This window comes from Schistosoma haematobium, chromosome ZW (genome assembly GCF_000699445.3).
Source record: "Schistosoma haematobium chromosome ZW, whole genome shotgun sequence".
NCBI lineage: Eukaryota > Metazoa > Platyhelminthes > Trematoda > Strigeidida > Schistosomatidae > Schistosoma > Schistosoma haematobium.
The window spans coordinates 17188817-17208767 of NC_067195.1; the positions used below are offsets into that span (position 1 = coordinate 17188817).

At 36.6% G+C, this 19951-nt stretch overlaps 1 protein-coding gene across 2 annotated transcripts; it reads left to right on the plus strand.

The window, feature by feature from the left end:
- The first annotated feature begins 592 nt into the window (after positions 1-592).
- Positions 593-19868, plus strand: EIF4A3 (Eukaryotic initiation factor 4A-III). Of its 2 annotated transcripts, XM_051210551.1 has the most exons (9): positions 593-1624; positions 7747-7915; positions 7950-8022; positions 8076-8205; positions 11441-11576; positions 12556-12808; positions 14105-14359; positions 15710-16074; positions 19772-19868. In XM_051210551.1, exons 2-9 carry the CDS (start codon positions 7804-7806, stop codon positions 19789-19791), a joined length of 1344 nt encoding a protein of 447 aa, XP_051070557.1. In that variant the 5' UTR covers positions 593-1624; positions 7747-7803; the 3' UTR covers positions 19792-19868. The 2 variants fall into 2 exon arrangements, with proteins under 2 accessions (XP_051070557.1, XP_051070558.1); XM_051210552.1 differs by lacking the exons at positions 593-1624; positions 19772-19868 and adding an exon at positions 8640-8818 and having other exon boundaries at positions 3453-7915; positions 15710-17599.
- The last annotated feature ends 83 nt before the right edge of the window (positions 19869-19951 follow it).

Here is a 19951-nt window from a genome sequence, read left to right on the forward strand (position 1 = left end):
TTCTATTTTAGCTCCGAAGCTACCTGGTGAACGGTATGTTTCGCACTGAGGCAAATAAAGTGCACGTGAGTTGGGGAGTCTAAATATTAGGAGTTTCACAAGGGATAAACTTAGGTAAACTCCTGTCTCCGATCTTTATTAACAATCAGCCAGACACAATTAGCTCGGTGATATCGATCAGCGAACATGATGCGAAGATCTGGAAGTCCATAAAAAACGAAAAGGATTCACTTGAGCTTCAAAAGGGTCTTACAGCACCTGGGGAATGTGCAGTAGACAATAGATTAAAAGTTGGTCTACCGAAATACCGAGTCATGAACATTCTGTCTCATCTGGTGCCAAACATTTGCACCCTCTATGGAAATCCGCTTCCGACTGTCTCCTCAGAGCGCGATCTCGAGCTAGTGACCACAGAAATATTAGAAATCAGCTCAAACTACATAGGGGATATAGGATTTAATTCGTCTTACAGATATACTACTAGAACTGCAAAACATGATACTGACGACCCAGAGTCTATGTGAAAGCTATAGTTAGAACAATAACAACTTGGCTTTGAACTTTATGTTTCTAAATTTAAAAACAATTTGGTTAGTACAATAACTGAAGGAATTATAGTCATTACGAGGAACGCACAAACACACCGACTAGCATTGCGTGTCTTGTCGAAATGAACAAAAATTATGAGTCACGCTGATATGACAGGACCATAATGTTTTTGAATTGGTAGGTCAAGTGTAACAGAGACAGGCTACAGATACGTCAGACCAGATTGACGTGGTGGGCGTTTAAGCAACGATCTGATTGTTTGGTTATGGACACAACTAACAGGAGATGAGGTCAAGGCAAATGCAACCCTTCACTTTATGTGGAGGAAACTTCACGCAATAATCCCAGAATCGCCCCTAAATCTCATCAAAACGTGCGCACAGCCCGACTGTAATGTTCACAATGGTGTAGTGCTACCAGCCCTCCTCCTAGGAGACAACTTCAAGAGGACACTTGAAGAACACACACCCACCCACAAATTAACATCTTTCACTTGAACCGGCTGTGTCTGATGGATGTCTCATAACTTACTTACTGTTGTTCGTGTCACATATCATTTACTTGTCCCTATATCACCTATCATCATCTCCATTTCGCCTTTAATTCCTACATTTTGATCTCCCCACACCGTTTGTATTGCCAACTTGTTTATTTCTTTCCTGAAACAAATGTCTTCACTCAGCATTCAAATTTTCTACCAATTGTTTTTCGCATTGCTATCAACCGACCTCCTGTCTGGTAATGTGATAGCTGCCGGTCTCCAGAAACCTACTACCCTTAGACAAATGCACCCACTCAAACTACAAGATATATAAATACACAAATAACTATTAAATTGATTAGAATTAGTGCAGTCAAGTGGCTAGAGAACTACTCATTGGACATTACCAAATACCTGAAACCGTATCAAAACGAGAGGCGAGCGCAAATAAATTAATCGGTTTATACAAGTTCGTGACATTTATATTTTATATTGGTAGCAACTTGTCGTAAGTACATTGAACATTTAAGAAGGGCCAGGCATTCAAACCTAACTCAACAAAGTTGTGATTGCTAATAGATTCCCAAGTTAAAGGCATTGTGTATTCGGTTTTTGAGTTCCATTCTTTTGCGAATTTCTTATTTTAAACGTGTGTGTATTTGTCCAGTGTCTTTTGATGTTTTTGTTCTGTTCTCCTCTGTTTACTTGATTGTCAAGATAGAAATGCACAAACGACCTTCAGCTGATTTCAGTTCGAAGAAATTGTTTCAGTAGAAAACTAAATATGACAAAGAAATGTAGTGAAGTTATAAGTGATGAAAATAATTAACAAGCCTGCACATGTAAATCATCTGGATTCTTACTACCAATCAATAGTTACCACTATGCATAGTGGTGGAGCATGCTCCACATCTGCATCAGACCCTCGTTGTTTATCGATGATACCGACTAGGTATGTACCTTTGTCTTGCACCATTCCTCACTTGGAATGCTTACGTCAGTTACCCTCCATACGGAACTTCGCAATGCAGTCGAAAGTAGGAGTTCTGTGTAATAGTAACGATCTCAAGTATTTCAGTGTCGAATAATATTCCACAAGGTTTTCTCATCCTCGTTGTCATATGCTTCCTCATAATCAAGGATGTTGATGAAGAGAGAGAAAAAGTCACTAGGAATTTAGAACTTCAGAATTTGGGGGAAGATAAAGAGCTGATTCACCTGGGCCATCGGGAACGATTTCGAGCCATGTCATTCAAAGTCTCTAATTATTGGTTCTGATATTCATATGGACCCTAATCAGGTAGTTTGCACCTATACTAACATGACTAAGTCCAATTGTCAATGACTTCATGGACTGATGACATGTTTTTGGTTAACCCGCCCAGTCTTCAGTCTTCTGTAATAAGGATAGGAGGTCTGTCGACCTATATTAATCCTTGCAGTTTGTAATACTGTGGAGGTCCAATCTCGTTTTGAATATATTAACAGACGGTGCTGATATTACGTGTTCCGGTAGGGAATTCCAGTAATTCACTACTCGGTGCGAGAAACGGAACTCCAGACGTAAACGGTTTGATCTCGGTTTTTGAACTTTCTTCGAATGTCCTCTCAAATGATCGGTTCTAGACGGAAGCAAAAGGTAAGACATGTTAATACCAAGGTCATCGTTCAGTATACGATAAGCCAATATTAGATCACCCCGTACTCTACGGTAAGATAACGGAAATAAGTTAAGGTGTCTCAGTCTGTCTTCATAAGATAGGCCAACTAGACCTTGTACCATCTTAGTAGCTCGTCGTTGGACTCTTTCTAGCATATCTGCTTCATATTTGAAACAAGGACTCGCTGCTTGAATCCCGTATTCTAAATGTGGTCGCACATAAATCGGGTATAGTAATCCAAACATTTCATCATCTAAATACTGAAAAGACCTACGAATTGACCATAATACCCTATAGCCTTTTGCAGCAGCAGCCTTACAGTGACTAGTCGTTTTGAGATCATTGCTTAATATAACTCCTAAGTCTTTATAGTTTCTTGCTTTGGGTAGCACGAATCCACGTATTGTATAGTCATACGACTCATCAGAGTTATTTAACTGCATCACTACACTCTTATTAGGATTTACTTCTAGTGACCACCTGTCTAACCATGCCACCAATGAGCTAAGATCGTCTTGTAATACTATTCTATCCGACATACTATGTATGGGTCTCCAAATCTTTATGTCATCAGCGAAGAGTAGAACGGATGATTTTGCTACAGTTGGCAATTCATTTACATAAAGTAAAAAGAGAAGAGGACCTAGGATTGTGCCTTGGGGAACCCCACTTTTTACAGTTACCCACGAAGAGAGAGCCCCATTAACCCTTACCCTTTGTCTCCTGTCATGGAGAAAGTTACTTATCCAATCGACGACTGTGTTATGGATTCCAAAACGTTTCAGTTTGAATTTAAGACCAGAGTATGAAACCTTATCAAAGGCTTTACTTAGATCTATGAAAATTACATCCACAGGAGCATTCCGATCCTTTGCCGCGGCCCACTCTTCTCGTGCAATGAGAAGATTTGTCAAGCAAGATAGGCCTTTCCGAAAACCATGTTGTGCCCTGGAGAAAAGATTTTGCCCTTCAACATAGTTTATAACAGCTATCCGAATGATTTTCTCCATCAGTTTCACAACTGCACTAGTTAAGCTAACGGGTCTATAGTTACTAACTAAATCCCTACTCCCAGCCTTATACACTGGACTTATTATGGCGTCTTTCCAGTCTCTAGGATGTCTGGACTGTCTCAGAGACATGTCGAATAGTATCGCTAATGGTTCAGCAATTTCATCTGATATGGCTTTCATAATCCTAGGATGAATATCATCGGGACCACTGGACTTATCAGGTTTGAGATGCTGAAGTAGCCTTAAAACAGTATCTTTCTCAATGACTACAGGATCCATCAGCGAGCCGTCACGGTCACGATGAATCATTGGTCGTTCCTCATTACCGATAGAAAACACTTTACTAAAATATTCCGATAAAGCTTCAGCTTTTTCGGCATCATTCTCTGCTAAGATTAACGGATTGTCTCGTATCAAAAGTGATGGAATTCCATCGCTTCTCTTAGTTCGCCTTTTTATATACGAGAATAACCGTTTCGGACTATATCTAGAATCCCTAACCAATTGTTTTTCGTATGAATGTCTAGTCTTGCTTATTAACGCTTTACAGGCATTCCTAATCTTACAATAACTGGATCTGTATTGTTCTAAGCCAGTAGAGATGAACATATTCCAGTGATTCTTCCTTTTTCTAAGGAGTTTCCTGACCGTTTTAGTTATCCATGGTGGACTATTATTCGGTCTTCGCGGTACCAGGTATGGTATGAACGGGGACGTAACTAGTCTAAATTTACCTTTAAATACAGACCATGCTTCTTCAACTGATATGCTAGTATCTACTAACCAATCTGTCTTAGCAGCGCATTCCTGAATGGCTGATATGTTAGCTTTCCATACATTTGGGCGCGGTGTAACCTGATCGTATAACATGTCCCTAGTTCTAAACGCGAATGACAAAACAGCGTGATCGCTGTTTACTAACGGTGGAAGAATATTTAAGTCGACAATATCCTCAGTCTCATGAGTGATTACCGAATCCAGCAGAGAAGAACCCTGGTTGACACCAAAACGTGTGGGTTGGGATACATGCTGCACTAGTGCATGCTCCATTATTGTTATCAGTAACCTACTATCAAAGGAGTTTATAGATCCTTCTGTGGTCATATCAGTCCAACTAATATCAGGTGCGTTAAAGTCTCCTATTATCAAGCACCTGGTATTATCACTCCAAAGATGAATGTGCTCTAAAACAAAGTCATCAGCTAAGCAGATTGGGCTCCGATAAATGACACCTAGTATAAATGTACTACATCCTATAGCCAACTTACAGCTAATGACTTCACAAGTGCCGCTATCATGGGATTCGCTAGTAGAGGAGCGGATATTTATGCCATTGGCTATATATAACAGGACGCCGCCTCCTTTTCTACATCTATGTCTATCACTCCTGATGCAATGGTATCCGGATAATTCTGGAGTAATGTCTAAGTCATGGACTAACCAAGTTTCTGTCACTGCTACTATGAGTGGCTTTAACCTGTCTACTAGTGCTTCTAGTTCATAGAACTTATTTCGTAAACTACGAGCGTTGGCATATAAAACTCCTAAGTAGAAAAGCCTATCCACACAGGCCTTGGTAGCATTCGCTTCCAAGACCTGACTATCCGAAAACCCACTAGTCGGAGATTTTCCTCGCCGTTTTGCCGACGGGTTTCAAGTTCAGCTAGTGCTTTCTTCCTTTTTATTCTATCTTCGAGAGACATGTCAGGTCTAACTCGGATGTCAGAATTGTCGTGACAACGAGCGCTACTTAACAAGAGATCCCGTTGCTTCTCCGATCCTAGGATTACCTTAAGGAGTCTGCATGGACGGGGTTCAACATTGTCCTCGGTCCTCTTGCCTATTCTTACCAATTTTTTGACCTGAACTCCTCTGGAGTTATCTGGTAAAATACTACGAATGTATTCTCCTAGCTTTTCTAAGTCATGCGCGTGTCTAATTTTCGGATCAGGGTCGTTTGACTCCCGCAATTTGCTCACAATAATATTCGATGTTATTAGATTTTTCTTCTCAGTCACGCCAGGATGGGTTTCACTCTTACCTTCAGATTTTGGTAGTGCAATTTGTGGCTCACAATTTGAGTCCACCAGTGAGTTACTAACTACCTGTGTACTGCTTACAGCTTTTTTCGTTTCGTTTCCTACGTACCGTAGTCCATTTTTCATCCCTCATAACACTGGGACTATTTGGAACGGTGACTGTTTTATCCAGATCTTCGGTTCCCATTAAAAGTGCATTATTAACCATGTCAGTACCAGGTGGTACTACTCCCCCTGTTAATGTCAACGAAGATTCCACTTTTACGTCGGTCAGAGTCGGTTGTTTGAGGCGTCGCGTAACAGCAGGTACTACACTGACACATTCGTCGCTGTCAGTGCCCGTGTTGTCAGTGCATATGCCATCCTTCTTTTTACAGGCCAAAGCCAACAGGCTCATAGCCTCCTGTATTAGTAATGCCTTGTTGGCACAGCAAAACATGCAAAGCCAATGTGAGTTAGGCTTCGAGCATCTTTTGTATGCGGTGGGACTTAAGCGGGTGCACATTTTGTGGAACCACTTATGGCATTCGTCACACTGCATCCCCTCTTCCACAGGGAACAAACAGTTTGGTTGCCCACATTTGTGAGTCTTACCAACCATTGTAATTCGATTTAAAAGGTTTAAAAACAAAAAATGATAACAATGTGAACACAAGTGTTAGTCAAGGACTAAAAACAGGTACTCAGGACAAAATGTAGCAAAAAATTTCAAACTTTAACCAAAGAACTCTTAGTTAAAGTCGACCAAGAATGCTTTTTAGTGCAATAAGTACCAAAAGCAAGTATAATCACCACAAGTACAAAATTCACTGCCCTTTGTGAAATTAGCGCGCCTACTCCTACACAAGAAAGCATCCCCCGTCAAGATAGACGGTGGCTGAGCATACGTTACACATGTATTCTGTCAATGAAATTCCAATGGGATCACTAGTTTAAGTAGCTTGGTTTGTGTACATTGCGTTTTGATGTTAAGTGGTCGTAGACATTTGGTAAGAAATTTAGACTACTTTCACTTGTCTAACATATTAGAGTTTATGTTAAATTTACATGAAGAACTTACTATATCTCGACTCGCACGTTCCCATTAAATGGTTATAAATGAACCAGTTATAGTATTATAATTTCAGTTTAGACTCTTCTTACCCCTGTCATGTATCTATCTCACTAACAATTAGGGAGAACTATAAATTAGACTTTACCCCATAAGGTGTTTTTAACAGCTTTGGAAAACCCAATAGCCCGGCTGAAACTAGTAATTTAGACCACGTGATCGTGACTAGGTTTTTATTTTCTAGTTTCGAGTTCCCCCCTGACGATGTATTGCCACTTACTTAACAGTTGTCAGCATATCTGGTGCCAGGTTCAGTAAGAAGTAATCGTTCAAGTAAAAAGTCTTTTCTGAATGCTATTTCCCAGCTACCTTTGTAGGAATGGCCTTTGGTATCAGTCCAATTTTATGAAATAAAATCTGTGGCTATTTGATATTTTATCCAATACTTAAACTCACAGTTCACTTTTAAATAGCTAATAAAGTTGCGAAAATGATCAAGTTCTTTTTTTCATTAGAGGAACTTCTATTATACTCCTTTGGACTAACTTTTATATACAAAAAAGGAAGCACAATTCTTTCACTAGCCTAGTAGCTGCAATTTTATTTTGTAAGGCAATTTCATTTTCTGTCAATACCAATTTTAACTAGGTAATTATTTACTGACTAATATGGTGAAATGAAACCATACTTATTCTACTAACCCTTTGCTAAAAAGGAAAGTGGTTGAAAGTTGAGTGCTCTAATCAATCAGTTATTATCCGGCTATGGTTCAAAGTTCACTCTTATAACCTCAATAAATAGGTGGGATTAAAGTGGAGACGTATTGTGTAATTAAGCGTTATTTGTTATCTGTAGCATCTATAAAAACCTTTCTGTTTTGATATCGGATGATACACGCTGTAGCTACCATTTATGTAACCAACATAATCGATTATTTTCTACATTTGGTTAGGCACATTGTTTGTCGGGAGTATTTACGACCTACTCTCAGATCAACGGATTTTCGGAAATGGATACGTTATCCGAAAGTGACTTCAATTTATCCGAATCACTGAAATCTTATCCAACGTTTGCTTCTATGGGGTTAAAAGAAAACCTTTTAAAGGGGATTTATGCCTACGGTTTGTTGCATTATTTCATGTAATTCTTCTGTAGGATTTGAAAAACCCTCCCTTATTCAACAGAAAACTATCAAACAAATAACTTTAGGGAGAGATTTGATTGCACAGTAAGTTCAGCACATTTACAATACATAGAACAGAAGTTACTTTTGAATTTCAGAGCTCAAAGTGGGACTGGAAAAACTGCAACATTTAGCATAGGAACTTTGCAAAACGTTCTCCCCGAGATCTGTCAAATTCAAGTGCTAGTCTTGGCACCCACACGCGAATTGGCTTTCCAAATACATCATGTATGTTTCTGTCTGTATTTCACTATTTTCCGATATGATAAAACGAAATATGATAATGAAAACGAAGCAACTATCGAAATTATCATCTGATTTTTAACAACTCAATAAAAAGTACTATCCCCTTTAAAAAAAACCAAACAGAGATTTTCAGCTGAAATCTTGAACCATATAAATAAGTTTTTTCTGCCACTAATTCGAAAGTTTTAACAAACAATGGTTTTTTAATGAAAGTGTATGAATAAATTAAAATTCTTTAGTTTCAGTAGCTAATTTACCGAAATTCTCGCTTATTATTGAATGACGGATGATAAAAGAAGGATCATCATTATGATCTTACAGTCCTACATTAATCTGTTACTTAAGTCTAGCAAAGTAAACACATAACTGTATTTTCATATTCTTATTAGAGCCTATTTATCCATACGTAATTTTAGACTACATCCCAGTGATACTTGTTAAATATCTTAACAGAATGTCATTGAAGCTAGTTGGAGGTAACTAACTGTACAACAACAATGAATATGACACTGTTGATTCTCATCTTGAAAACTGGTTGGTTTGCACTTCTGGATTACTCCATACTATAAGAATATATTCACTTGTGACCAACAATGTAGGTTCCAATGTATCATTTAGCTTATCGTAAATTATCTAATTTGCGTCAAATTTTTCCACGGATGTGTGTACCTAAACCAGAATAACTCATGTAATCAATCAAACTAAACTATCTTCTCATTTTAGTTTTACGCTCAGTCTGTCATATCCTGTTACTCCCGCACAAATTTTGTGGAGTTTCCAGTATGAGTGGCATTAACGCCGATTGGAACATTATAATCGGCACGTTATTTTACATACCATTAGTACCCATATTGTCATTTTTACGTCAAAACTTCACCGAGTTCAGTAGAAGCTTTCACTACTTAGCCTAAACTAAATTGTCACTTATCGATTCCACTTGCTTTCAGCATAATAAATCCAGCTGAGATACTATAACGTTATCAAGTGGAGAAGCGTCCCTATTTATTTCAGCGTATAAATTACTAGACTTTCACACGCTACTTGTTTATTCTACCCAAATTACATCAATAAGCCAACTTTAGACAAAATCGTCTTTTGTCAAGCGATCCAAGAATTCTTCCAGTTATTTTGGTTAGATATTTCCGGTTAGGAACAGTCAATGCTATTTTTTACCAAAGAGTATATTGTATCCTTAGTTTAACTGTAGAAAGAACAAGACGGATTTTATCTACAAAATAGAACGTAGTGAAAAATACCAGGATGTTTGGGGTGAGTTTCTCCCCCTCCAAATGCAAGTTGTTACTCGAGGACTGGCCTGTGTCAACACCTGAACTAAGGATAGGTAGTTAAGTAGTCAAACGCGATGACAACTTCACTTATCTTGGGAGTCTGATCAGCCTTAATAGGTTGGTGTCTGACGAAATCTCAGCACGGATTCGAAAAGGTCGTTTGGCTTTTGCCAACTTACGTCACCTATGGCGAAGGTGAGATATCCGTCTGTCAATTAAGGAACGAGTATACTGCACAGAAGTTCGTTCTGTTTTACTTTACGGCTACGAAACGTGGCCATTAATAGGAGATACTCGTAAGCTACTACAGTTACCCTAGAAATATTGCTCGTGTCTTCTGTGATCACCGGGTAAGTAATAGTGAGGTTAGACACGGGGTATTATGGAATGATGGTAATTCAGTTGATGAGGTTGTGGATCTTCACCGACTGAGATTGTTGGACCACGTGTTGCGTATGCTTGAACACCGATTACCACGATGCGCAATGCTGACTAGTGTTGGAGACGGTTGGAAGAAAGTTAGAGACGGTCAAACCAAACGCGACATTAGTGCTTGAAGTCGCTAACTTTTAGTCTTGGCCATGTTGGTATATGGGGACTACATGGTTGTCAGTCAGTCAGTAACAACGTAGAACTTCGTACGTACGTACGTCAGTTCGAGTTGCCATACCACTTTAGCACAGAGATGCAGTTGTCCATTCAAATCCCGTAGTGGTAGAGGTAGTAAGAGTAACCAATCGTTGGAAACTCTGGGTGACATGGCTCAGAATCGATCGCAATGGCGTAGGTGTATACACTTAAACCGTGAGATTAAAATTGCTTTATATCTTTCTTCCTGTACTTTATCCCTATATGCAATCTTTCTTTTATATATTATCACCATTGAATTAACTATGAATTCGGTGTTCATCTTGTGCTAATAAGGTATGGCAACCTAGACTGGTGCATATATGTGCCTGGTCCTACGTTGGGTCTAAGTCACTGAGTGGGTAATGTTACAGCGAATTTCGGCTATTATAGTTCGTGAAATTAATTTATCTTGTTGGTTGAAGCATTTGGCTTCCAACTACTTGGTCACAGTTTAGAACACTAGACAACTAGGTAGTGTCACTATATCTAAAACAAAATATTGCTCAAAGCTGAATACATGATATTGCCCCCAAATGTCCTTGTACGACCGGGGGTGGGGGGAGTCAGCTCCCCCTCTCGAAATGCTCTCACATGGCCAAGTGTATACAGCTTCTACCAGGGAAGTCCTATTCACTGCCTTCTCGCGGCGGGGGTGTTGTTTACGAAATTGAGAGGATGAAAAGCTAATATCCGAAGCTTTAACCGGATAGGTGGATATGGAGGATCCACGTAGGGGAATCGAAATACCCTGATTACAAACCAATGGTGCATATGGCCTCCAGGATCCTGAGAGAACAAATGGCGTATGAAACAATTATTGGTCACCGACTACCATGAGACTGCATCTCCTGACATTGCTCCACTGCCTTATGGATTAGACCTTTAGGTTAAAGGCTCGTGGTGTGACCCCCTAAGAAGACCACCTGCTTCGGTTTGGGCACCCGGGCAGCATCACAGCCCTCACACAAATCGGATGATTTTTGTGGCTCATATGTTTTTGGTGCCTCCTTGTACCAATGTTTATGTGTTTAAATAAATAAACTTGGTAAATAAAATACATTGATGAGTCTGCTAAGTTTTTATACCACAGTAAATGTTACACATGAAGTTTTAAGTTTATCGCATTTTCAGATTACTAATCCAAGGTTTATCTTTGCAGTCCGCTACTGCTTTATTCGATTGATAGTCATTAAGCTATTGACTGTATATTTGAATAATCGAGTCTATCTTCAGCTAATAAGAATAGACCATATTACCATTATTGTAATCATGAAGTATTTATTATCTTATGCTTTTAGGTTATGTCATCATTGTCTGATTACTTGTCTATCAGATGTGTCTCCTGTTGTGGTGGGCGAAACAATACTATGCAAATGGCTCGCGAACTTGATAAGGGAGTGCATGTTGTCGTTGGTACTCCAGGTCGAATATTGGGTAAATTATTTGGTTTAGTGTTCTTGAAATTTACTTACATCATAGCTGAATTACTACTTCTAAAATTTCCCTTAGGCTTGCTTACATAACAAGACAAGTAGGGTGTTCCAAATAAAAAATATCCATTTTCAAATAGTATAGTATGTAACTTTAGTGTTCCCTTAGACACACTTATAATCATTCTAGCATTTATGTTAATCCATTTTATGGTTTATTTTAAAAATAAAATGAAACAACGGTCCATCACTACGTATTTTTCAGTTAGTTTTTGCGATAGACGTTCGTTTTGGTAATTTCTATCCAAAATAAACTTATCAAACTATTAAATGATTTCGAGTCAATTTATTTGTCTTTTCAAGCTACATTATCTTTCCTCCTGTTCATTGTTTTCACGTGAAAAGCTTGAATCAGTCACTACGTAAATAATCAATCAACCACGCAAAGCAGAATTAATTCAATTAGTAGGCAAACTGCAACCGTCTCATTTTCTTGTTTAAAGTAACCCGTTTATCAAGTACAAGTTACACTATGTTTGGTCGAATGGAACTACTCGGCTATTCAAACTCGAAGTAAGAGGAATTGCTGGATTTGAAACTACTACATACTGATTGGAAGCTAAGTGCCCAGTGACTCTTCCACTTGTAGAGTATTTTGTATGCATATATATTCAGAGTATTATCAAGTAAATAAAACAACATAGAATCTGAGGTCTGTACAAAATTCACATTCTTACTAAGATGTAATTATTGATGCTACATTAGAAGTTTGATTGTGCCTGCAATCATGAAAGTTACTACTTTTCTGTAAGAGATATTATTTTTAAATTGTTTATAAAAGTGGATATGTAGTAAGTATGCTAATTATTTTCACAGCTGTTAAACTTCTCACAGTAACATATCCCCACTTTAATATTCTTTTTTGAGATTAGTCATCATCTGGTAACGCTCATTACCCAATTCCACTGATTTTTGCTTCTTAGAGCTTCTTCGACAAGGTAACATACGTTTAAATAAACTACGTTCTTTGGTTTTGGATGAAGCTGATGAAATGTTAAATAGAGGATTACACGATCAGTTAGAGGAGATATATCGCCGCCTCCCATCTCATACTAATTCGAATAACAAAAAGTCTCTCAGTTGTCAAATTGTTATCATCTCAGCTACAATGCTTAAAGAGCATTTAGAATTGTTTCAAAATTTCACATCTAATCCTGTTTGTGTTCTTGTACCGAGGTAAATTATATTATTATTATTATTATTATTATTATTATTATTATTAATCAATTGTGATACTTTTGTATAATTACTTCTTATTTTAGTTCCTCAAAAAATCAATAAAGCAATCGTATTCCTACCTTTTGGACGTCTACCACCTTTGAAATAAATAGAAATTGTTCTGGCTTTCATTTTTTTCTTTTATATCAATTATATGTTTAATTTCATTTATTCATCTATAGTTAATATTTTTACAAATTTCACTAACTATATAGCCATTTAACTTGCAATAAATATTAGAATCATTGATTTAACATGAGATTAGAAAGAAAAATGGGTTCTGTAGAATTGTATAAAAGTGAACAGATCCAAAGCAGTGGTGGATGATTACATATAATTCTCTCTTTTCACTTTTTATCTTTAAAAAACGAAACTTTCGTGTGATATACTTTTATGATAAAACAAAACTACAGTTTCCTAAGCGTAAATGAAAATAGACTAAATTTAGTTGCATAACATAGTATAGGTTGTGATGTAGTTGCCGTTGAGTTCCAGTTTATCTTTGAGATCCAGTAGTGTTTCTTGGTTTTTTATGTTGAATTAGGTGTAAAAGTTAACAGTTAAATAATGTTGCAACATTAATAGTCGAAATAAATATAGATATTTTCACAGTTGAAATCAGTCAATCTAATCTAGACCACCATTTAAAACTTGGAGACACTGAACGCTGTTTCGTCCCAATGTGAGACTCCTGCGTGCGGGGCTCGGACCCAGGACCTGTTTGTTAATGTCTAACTTCAATCAATCCATGATCTTGCGATATCAACAAATTAGATGATTTAATCGTAATATCATTAAAAGTTATACTACTTGGTTGATCCAATTAATTAGTGGGGATTCATATCATTTCATTCACTTATTTATGATATCTGTGATAATAGCAATAATTGGTAGTTACAGTTTGATACCAGTATACCATAGCTCTTTTTGCAATCTGGACTACTCTAAAAGGTAAATCTTGTAAGGAATACTTATTCAGTAGAGGCCAACGAGGATTAATTCATGTTGAAGTTGATTTCATTGTACACAGATTAAAGTTGCTGGCTGTTAAATTGTCACACAAATTTAATACAAAAGTCAAAGTAATTGTAATCCCTCTTAAAACGGTACATAATCTTACACTTGATTTCTTCCAAAATATTATATTTAAGGATTTCACACTCCAGGTAGCTTCATTTGGTAAATTTTCACTATACTAACTGACCTTTTCAATACCTGTTGATTCCACTAATTTGTCTTAAATTTCATCTATAGAGACGAACTTAGTCTTTCTGATCTTCAACAATTCTACATCGATGTTGGCTCAGAGGAATGGAAATTCGAAGCGTTAAATGATTTATTTTCCAGTGTTTGTGTTTCACAAACTGTTGTCTTTGTTAATACTCGACGAAAAGTTGAGTGGCTTGCAAGTCAGTTGAAACGAGAAGGTTTTACAGTGGCTGCTGCTCACGGTGATCTTGATCAAAGCCAAAGAGAGTCAGTTATGAAACAATTTCGTTCTGGCGAATGGTAATTTTCTTGTTTTTCTTCGTAGATACTGTCATAATAGAAGATTTATGTAAAAAGAAGAAAGCCTTCTAACTTGTTAGCTTGGTTCTCAAATTTCAAATCCCACTGAATTTATCAGGTGTTTAGTGATTAGTGCCTTCATGCAGTGGTTGAAGCTCATATACCTGTATGCATTATTGTCAATACCAGCATTCTATTGATATCGTTAATAATTCTAAATTAACTTTGGCTACTCTTTCTTTAAAATGTTTGCCTTTTTACAAAATGCATAAATGTGTTTCACTTTTTTATTTCCCAGAGGTAGACTGTATAATGTTTTAACTAAAATCACAAATCAACTTTCCCGTCCACCGTTTCCACTATTCATGATAGTAACCAAATTAAATGCTCTCAAACATACTGGAATTTCTTTTACATAATAACTCACTTTTCATGTCGTAAAACTAGATATTAAATGACTCCAAAATTTCCGTAAAAGTCAATCTGTTGTCATTATTTCAACGAAGTGTATATTATCCACCATACTGTTATTCACATGTTATTTCAAACTGAAAGTTGTTATTTTATAGTATACATCACGACTTAATCTTAGTCAAACAACTATTAGAAACCAGTAGACATTGAACAGCTGTTTCGCCATAATACAGAACTCCTCAACAGTCTGCACCTAAGTCCCTACTGAGGATCGAACCCACGGTTTTCAGGTATCTGGGCGAGCACATATCTCGAGACCACTGGGTCGCTCGCTTTGAGGCCTAAAACCTTTGAGTTCGATCTTCATCAGAGTTTTCGGGGAACATTTCTGAAGAGTCCCATGGTAGGGCGAAATAGCTGTCCAGTGTTTTCCGGTTTCTTGTGGCGATTAAAGTTAGTTCATAATGTAGATTATGAGATTTAACAATCTCCACTAACCCCCTATACTGATGAAAGTTGTCATCAAAAAGCTTTAGTAAAAAAGTAACTGGGTTATTTTTGTCGGACGTTCGACGGAATTAAGTTCAAGCTCCACTTTGGTCTAAATGGTTGATTTATCCCACTAACTTCTGCGTAAAGGAATTGCGGCACAAAGCTGGGTACATGATTCTGTACTTCGGAAATGATGTAAATTGATTGATTTGTCAAGTTTATACCACAGTAAATACTACTTATGATGTTAAAATTCTATCAGATTTTCTAAGTTAATGGTTCAAGAGGTATTCTTTTAGTCCGCTGTTTTGTTCAGTTGATAGTCCGCAAACTGTCGCGCTAGTTTCCTTTTAATTGTTATTGACATTACTTGCAAATAATTTCCAATTTCTGTACACTATATAATGCTATTATTTTCTTATTACATCATTTTTTATATTTCAGTCGTATTTTAATCAGTAGTGATATGTGGGCTAGAGGTATTGATGTTCAGACAGTGGGATTAGTTGTGAATTTTGATTTGCCAATGAATACCAGTGAATACTTACATCGTATAGGTCGTTCTGGGCGTTTTGGACGTACTGGTTTGGCTGTTAGTTTTATTGCCAATGCTGAGGAACGTAAACAGCTTTTAGAAATTTGCAATTATTATCAAATTGCTATTCCACCAGCACCAGCTCGTTTGGATAAAATGTTAGTCATTAATAATTCTGTACACAGTTCACCCAAAATAGCAAATTCACCATGTAAATCTGATACAAGCAACGGCCAACCTGTAAAACACCATCAACTTGCGAAACATTTAAAACGTAAGAAAAAACAACACAAGAGGAAAAAAAAACTTGAAAATTGCAAAATAAAATAAACTTTGTACATCTGTTTCTATAAATTTAATGCATATGCTTTTTAGTGTTTTGAAGATCAAAGGTGTTATGTCTAATCTGTAATTGCTTTCATGAAGGTTGTTAATAACAGTTCAAGTCCAGTCTTTCCTAGTAAAAATGACAGTAAACGGTATCTGTATATTTCAAACCACCAATAATTTCGACCAAATAGACATACTGTCACCTTATATGCAGGTGATAATTTCAATATTATCGACACTACTTCATAATTAAGATATAGAGTCTGAATATATATAAATATTTTATTCATATGTTTTAACCCCGTACAAAAATTCGAAAACATTTGTCTATCGATTATAAACTTGGTCGTGTTTAATTTACTCTAAATCATCCTTTTCCACTACTATTTAATCATTACCTTCGCTAATGTACTCGAGGTCAATCAATCCTATAGCTATCATTTCCTAAGGTTTACGGTTTTATAATATTGTTCAGTGTCATGCTTAAGATTGGTGGGCACCCAGTGACCGGTCAACATCATTATTTCAGTCCTACAGGAGGTCATTCTCTGCTGGTACTTGTGAATGGTGGCATCCCAGACTGAAGCTTGGTGACGTGAACTCAAATCACATGATAAGTACCAGTCCCCTTATGAGTTCCTACTAAAACCTAATGTAGGTCCAGGGTTTCCTGCTGACTCCGAAGGAATATGTAACACCAGATACCCTAGTTACAGTATCTCAGTAATATTGTCAAATATTTCCTGTAAAATTTTGATGACTCCAATTCGTTGCGCCTTAGTATGTATCTCCTTTGCGGTGCGCATCTACGACTGTTACTGGGGACCGAACCCGAAACCTTCGGTCTCGTATATGGACGTTCAACCTCTAAGCCACCAAACTGGGATCCAGTGGTGTACACGTCTAACCTCAATCGATCCGCGATATTGCACGACCACCTTCTATTGTCTTCGATGGGTAGCCCACTTCTGGCACAGTTGGACTCCATTGGTCACGGCTTCTCACTAGAACTGTGGAATGTTCCCTTCGACGCTAGTCACCGGTGATCATACAGAGGGGGGAGTTTTGCTGTTTGTTGACTATTACTGAGATAATGAGCCGATCTAAGTTAGATAACTATTGAGAACCTCTCAATTATATCACATAACAACTAAGGAATATTGAATTAGGTTAGCCTTTCTTGTCACTACACTAAAACTGAACACCATAGTCCAATACAGACATCATCCGAACTGCTAATAACTTACATTATTTACCTTCACCATTTAACTCCTTACGAGTTTCACTTACAAATTTAGTAGGCCTAATTGTTTTAGTAATCTCAGATTGCTTGTGGAGTTCCTTTTCAAGAGTCCTCCTACCTTAAACTTGATAACTGATATTACAGAAAAGGGTGTGAGGAAATTGTTTAATACGTAGTTTTAGTATCACTGGTTGATCTTAATCTCATATCTAGTTATTTTATTGCTTGTTTTAATCAATAATTAAAATAAATCCAGTAATGGTTGTTAAAAACGTGACCAACTGAATCGTTTATCTTCAAAACATTCACTTCTATCCTAATAAAAAAGCTACATTTAAACCAATATGAAATAAATTCACTGTACAATTTCATGGTGATTCGTATACTAATTCTCATTATACATTGAAAGTGTTAAAAGCAATCATGGTATTAAAATTGAAAGAATGTTAAATCCACATGCATTACTTTTACTAACAAAATACTTGGAAATAGTGTTACTACTACCAATGCGATGTGTGCTACCTATGTGGACAGATATACATAGTATGTAGCAGGAATTGGAAGTGAAATGCTTATCAGTAGAGGATTGAAATAAAGAGAAGAGAAATAAAAACAATGATGGAATATGTAAATGACAACTCAAGGAAAATGTGCGGATGATGTTTTTAGTGTATGACTTTCATATTTTACAGAGGTAGTGATTTTTGCATAGAAAAATGAGTCTGTTCACTTTATCTGAGATTTCATTCACTACACTACTACTACTGTACACAAAATACATTCACCTTAAATGAAGTGAAGATGGTAATTATTTTAAAATGGAAGTGGTGTTGGAGTGTCAAATATGATGTGAAAGCTAGAACTAGAAATGATATATTTAGTGAGAATCATACTCTTATATGCAGTAGTTGCTCACTAAGTAAACGGAAAAATGCTTGGTATCGCACACATATTGAGAAGCAGACGCGCTACAAATTCACATATACTATACCAACATCATGGTAACTGCAGACTTCTGAAATGTTGGGAGCGGAGTCTACTAATTAATTAGGTTGAAAAATCTAATCTAGTTGTGAAAAAATATAGAATTTCCTGTGATTTGGAATTCACTGACTGAAGACAGTATGAACAAATGAAACTAAGAAAGTTCACTTTACAAAGAGTTAGTTGTCTACATTAATTCTCCAAGACTGACTAGTCATTGAAACTGATTCATTCAGATTCGTTAGTGTCAATAGATTCGAAACTTTGTATAAGGATGGTTTATTGTTGAAAAGAATAAGATAATTTTTGAGTATTCTTACGTAGACATGAGTTGCATGGTTTTTTAATGGCTAGCGATACTATAAAACGTTTCAAATTGAATTGAGTACAATGAGATAGCATACTGTAATCTACTTTTGATTTAACTACTAATCCTCTGTTGCGCTTGTTAACATCCGTTATTCTCTTCTTCAACTCCCTTTTTGTGTCTATTGGTTGCGTAATATTTAAGCATAGTCATAAACTTGTGACATTGGATTTATTTATCGTTTTGATGGATCATAATATTTACGGTAGTTACTTTCAGTTATTTTGCTACGTTGAATGTATGTTTATTTTTTCTATATTTGATGTTCTTCGTTCTGATTCTTATATTCTCTGCCATCGTAATTTTGACACAGTTATTGGCGGTTATACATATTACTGTATGTTGTTATAGATAGCTCTACATATTGATTTCAGGAAGTAATCTCTGATCATGCACGAATCTTGTAGACACTTTATCAGTTAAGTTTTATAATTCACTACATACACTTTGGTACTAACAGTGCCATTTGTGTAGATAATCTAGCGTTGTTTTGTTCGTCGGATTTTTACTAGTTACTCAATCGACAACAAGTACCTCATGACATGATTATCGATAGTGTCACAAAATATCAGTCTCCATTAACATAAACCAGTATTTATTTTAGCTCATAAATCTTTTTGAATATTAAAAAAAATGCAGTGAACCAGTAAGAGGATTGTGTTATTTTAGACAAAAACACACACATTTGTACATGTTATATCGTTTATCTTGATAATCGATAGCCGAGGACCAACGAACTAGGTGAAGAACACAAATGTTCTTGAATATACATTTCAGTAAATAAACTCACTACAATATACAGTAGTAAAAAACAACCATTAGTAGTAGTAGTTTCCGATGATCATATTTTCGGCTTCGTTAAATCCCTCCCCTGAAGCTAACTCGTACTATGTTGGTTTAATTTGTGATTAACTGAAAACATTCGCCACAGTTGTTTGTGGGTAAGCTTTGTGTTTTTCGGACTGTTTTAAATGTTTTTAATATATATATACATAACTCCTATCAGTAGAAAATACCCATTTCGAACTTCTACTGTTTACTTTATAGGCTGCATTGTGCGACAATAATCCACTCTACTAACCTCTGACAGCGGTATGTCAAACGACTCACCTTTATGGTGCCAGACTTAAACCCTTGTAAATAACAAAAAGCAAGGTTTAGTGATATATGTTGTCATGTGTTTTTAAATGTGTATCCAAAATAAATAAACGATTGTGTGATTCCCAT

Excerpts from the sequence above, each read along its gene's own strand:
- EIF4A3 (XM_051210551.1), top strand. The coding sequence starts at position 7,804 with ATGGATACGTTATCCGAAAGTGACTTCAATTTATCCGAATCACTGAAA. Across the intron at positions 8,206-11,440 it reads TGGCTTTCCAAATACATCAT|GTTATGTCATCATTGTCTGA; the intron begins GTATGTTTCTGT and ends TTATGCTTTTAG. Across the intron at positions 11,577-12,555 it reads TACTCCAGGTCGAATATTGG|AGCTTCTTCGACAAGGTAAC; the intron begins GTAAATTATTTG and ends TTTGCTTCTTAG.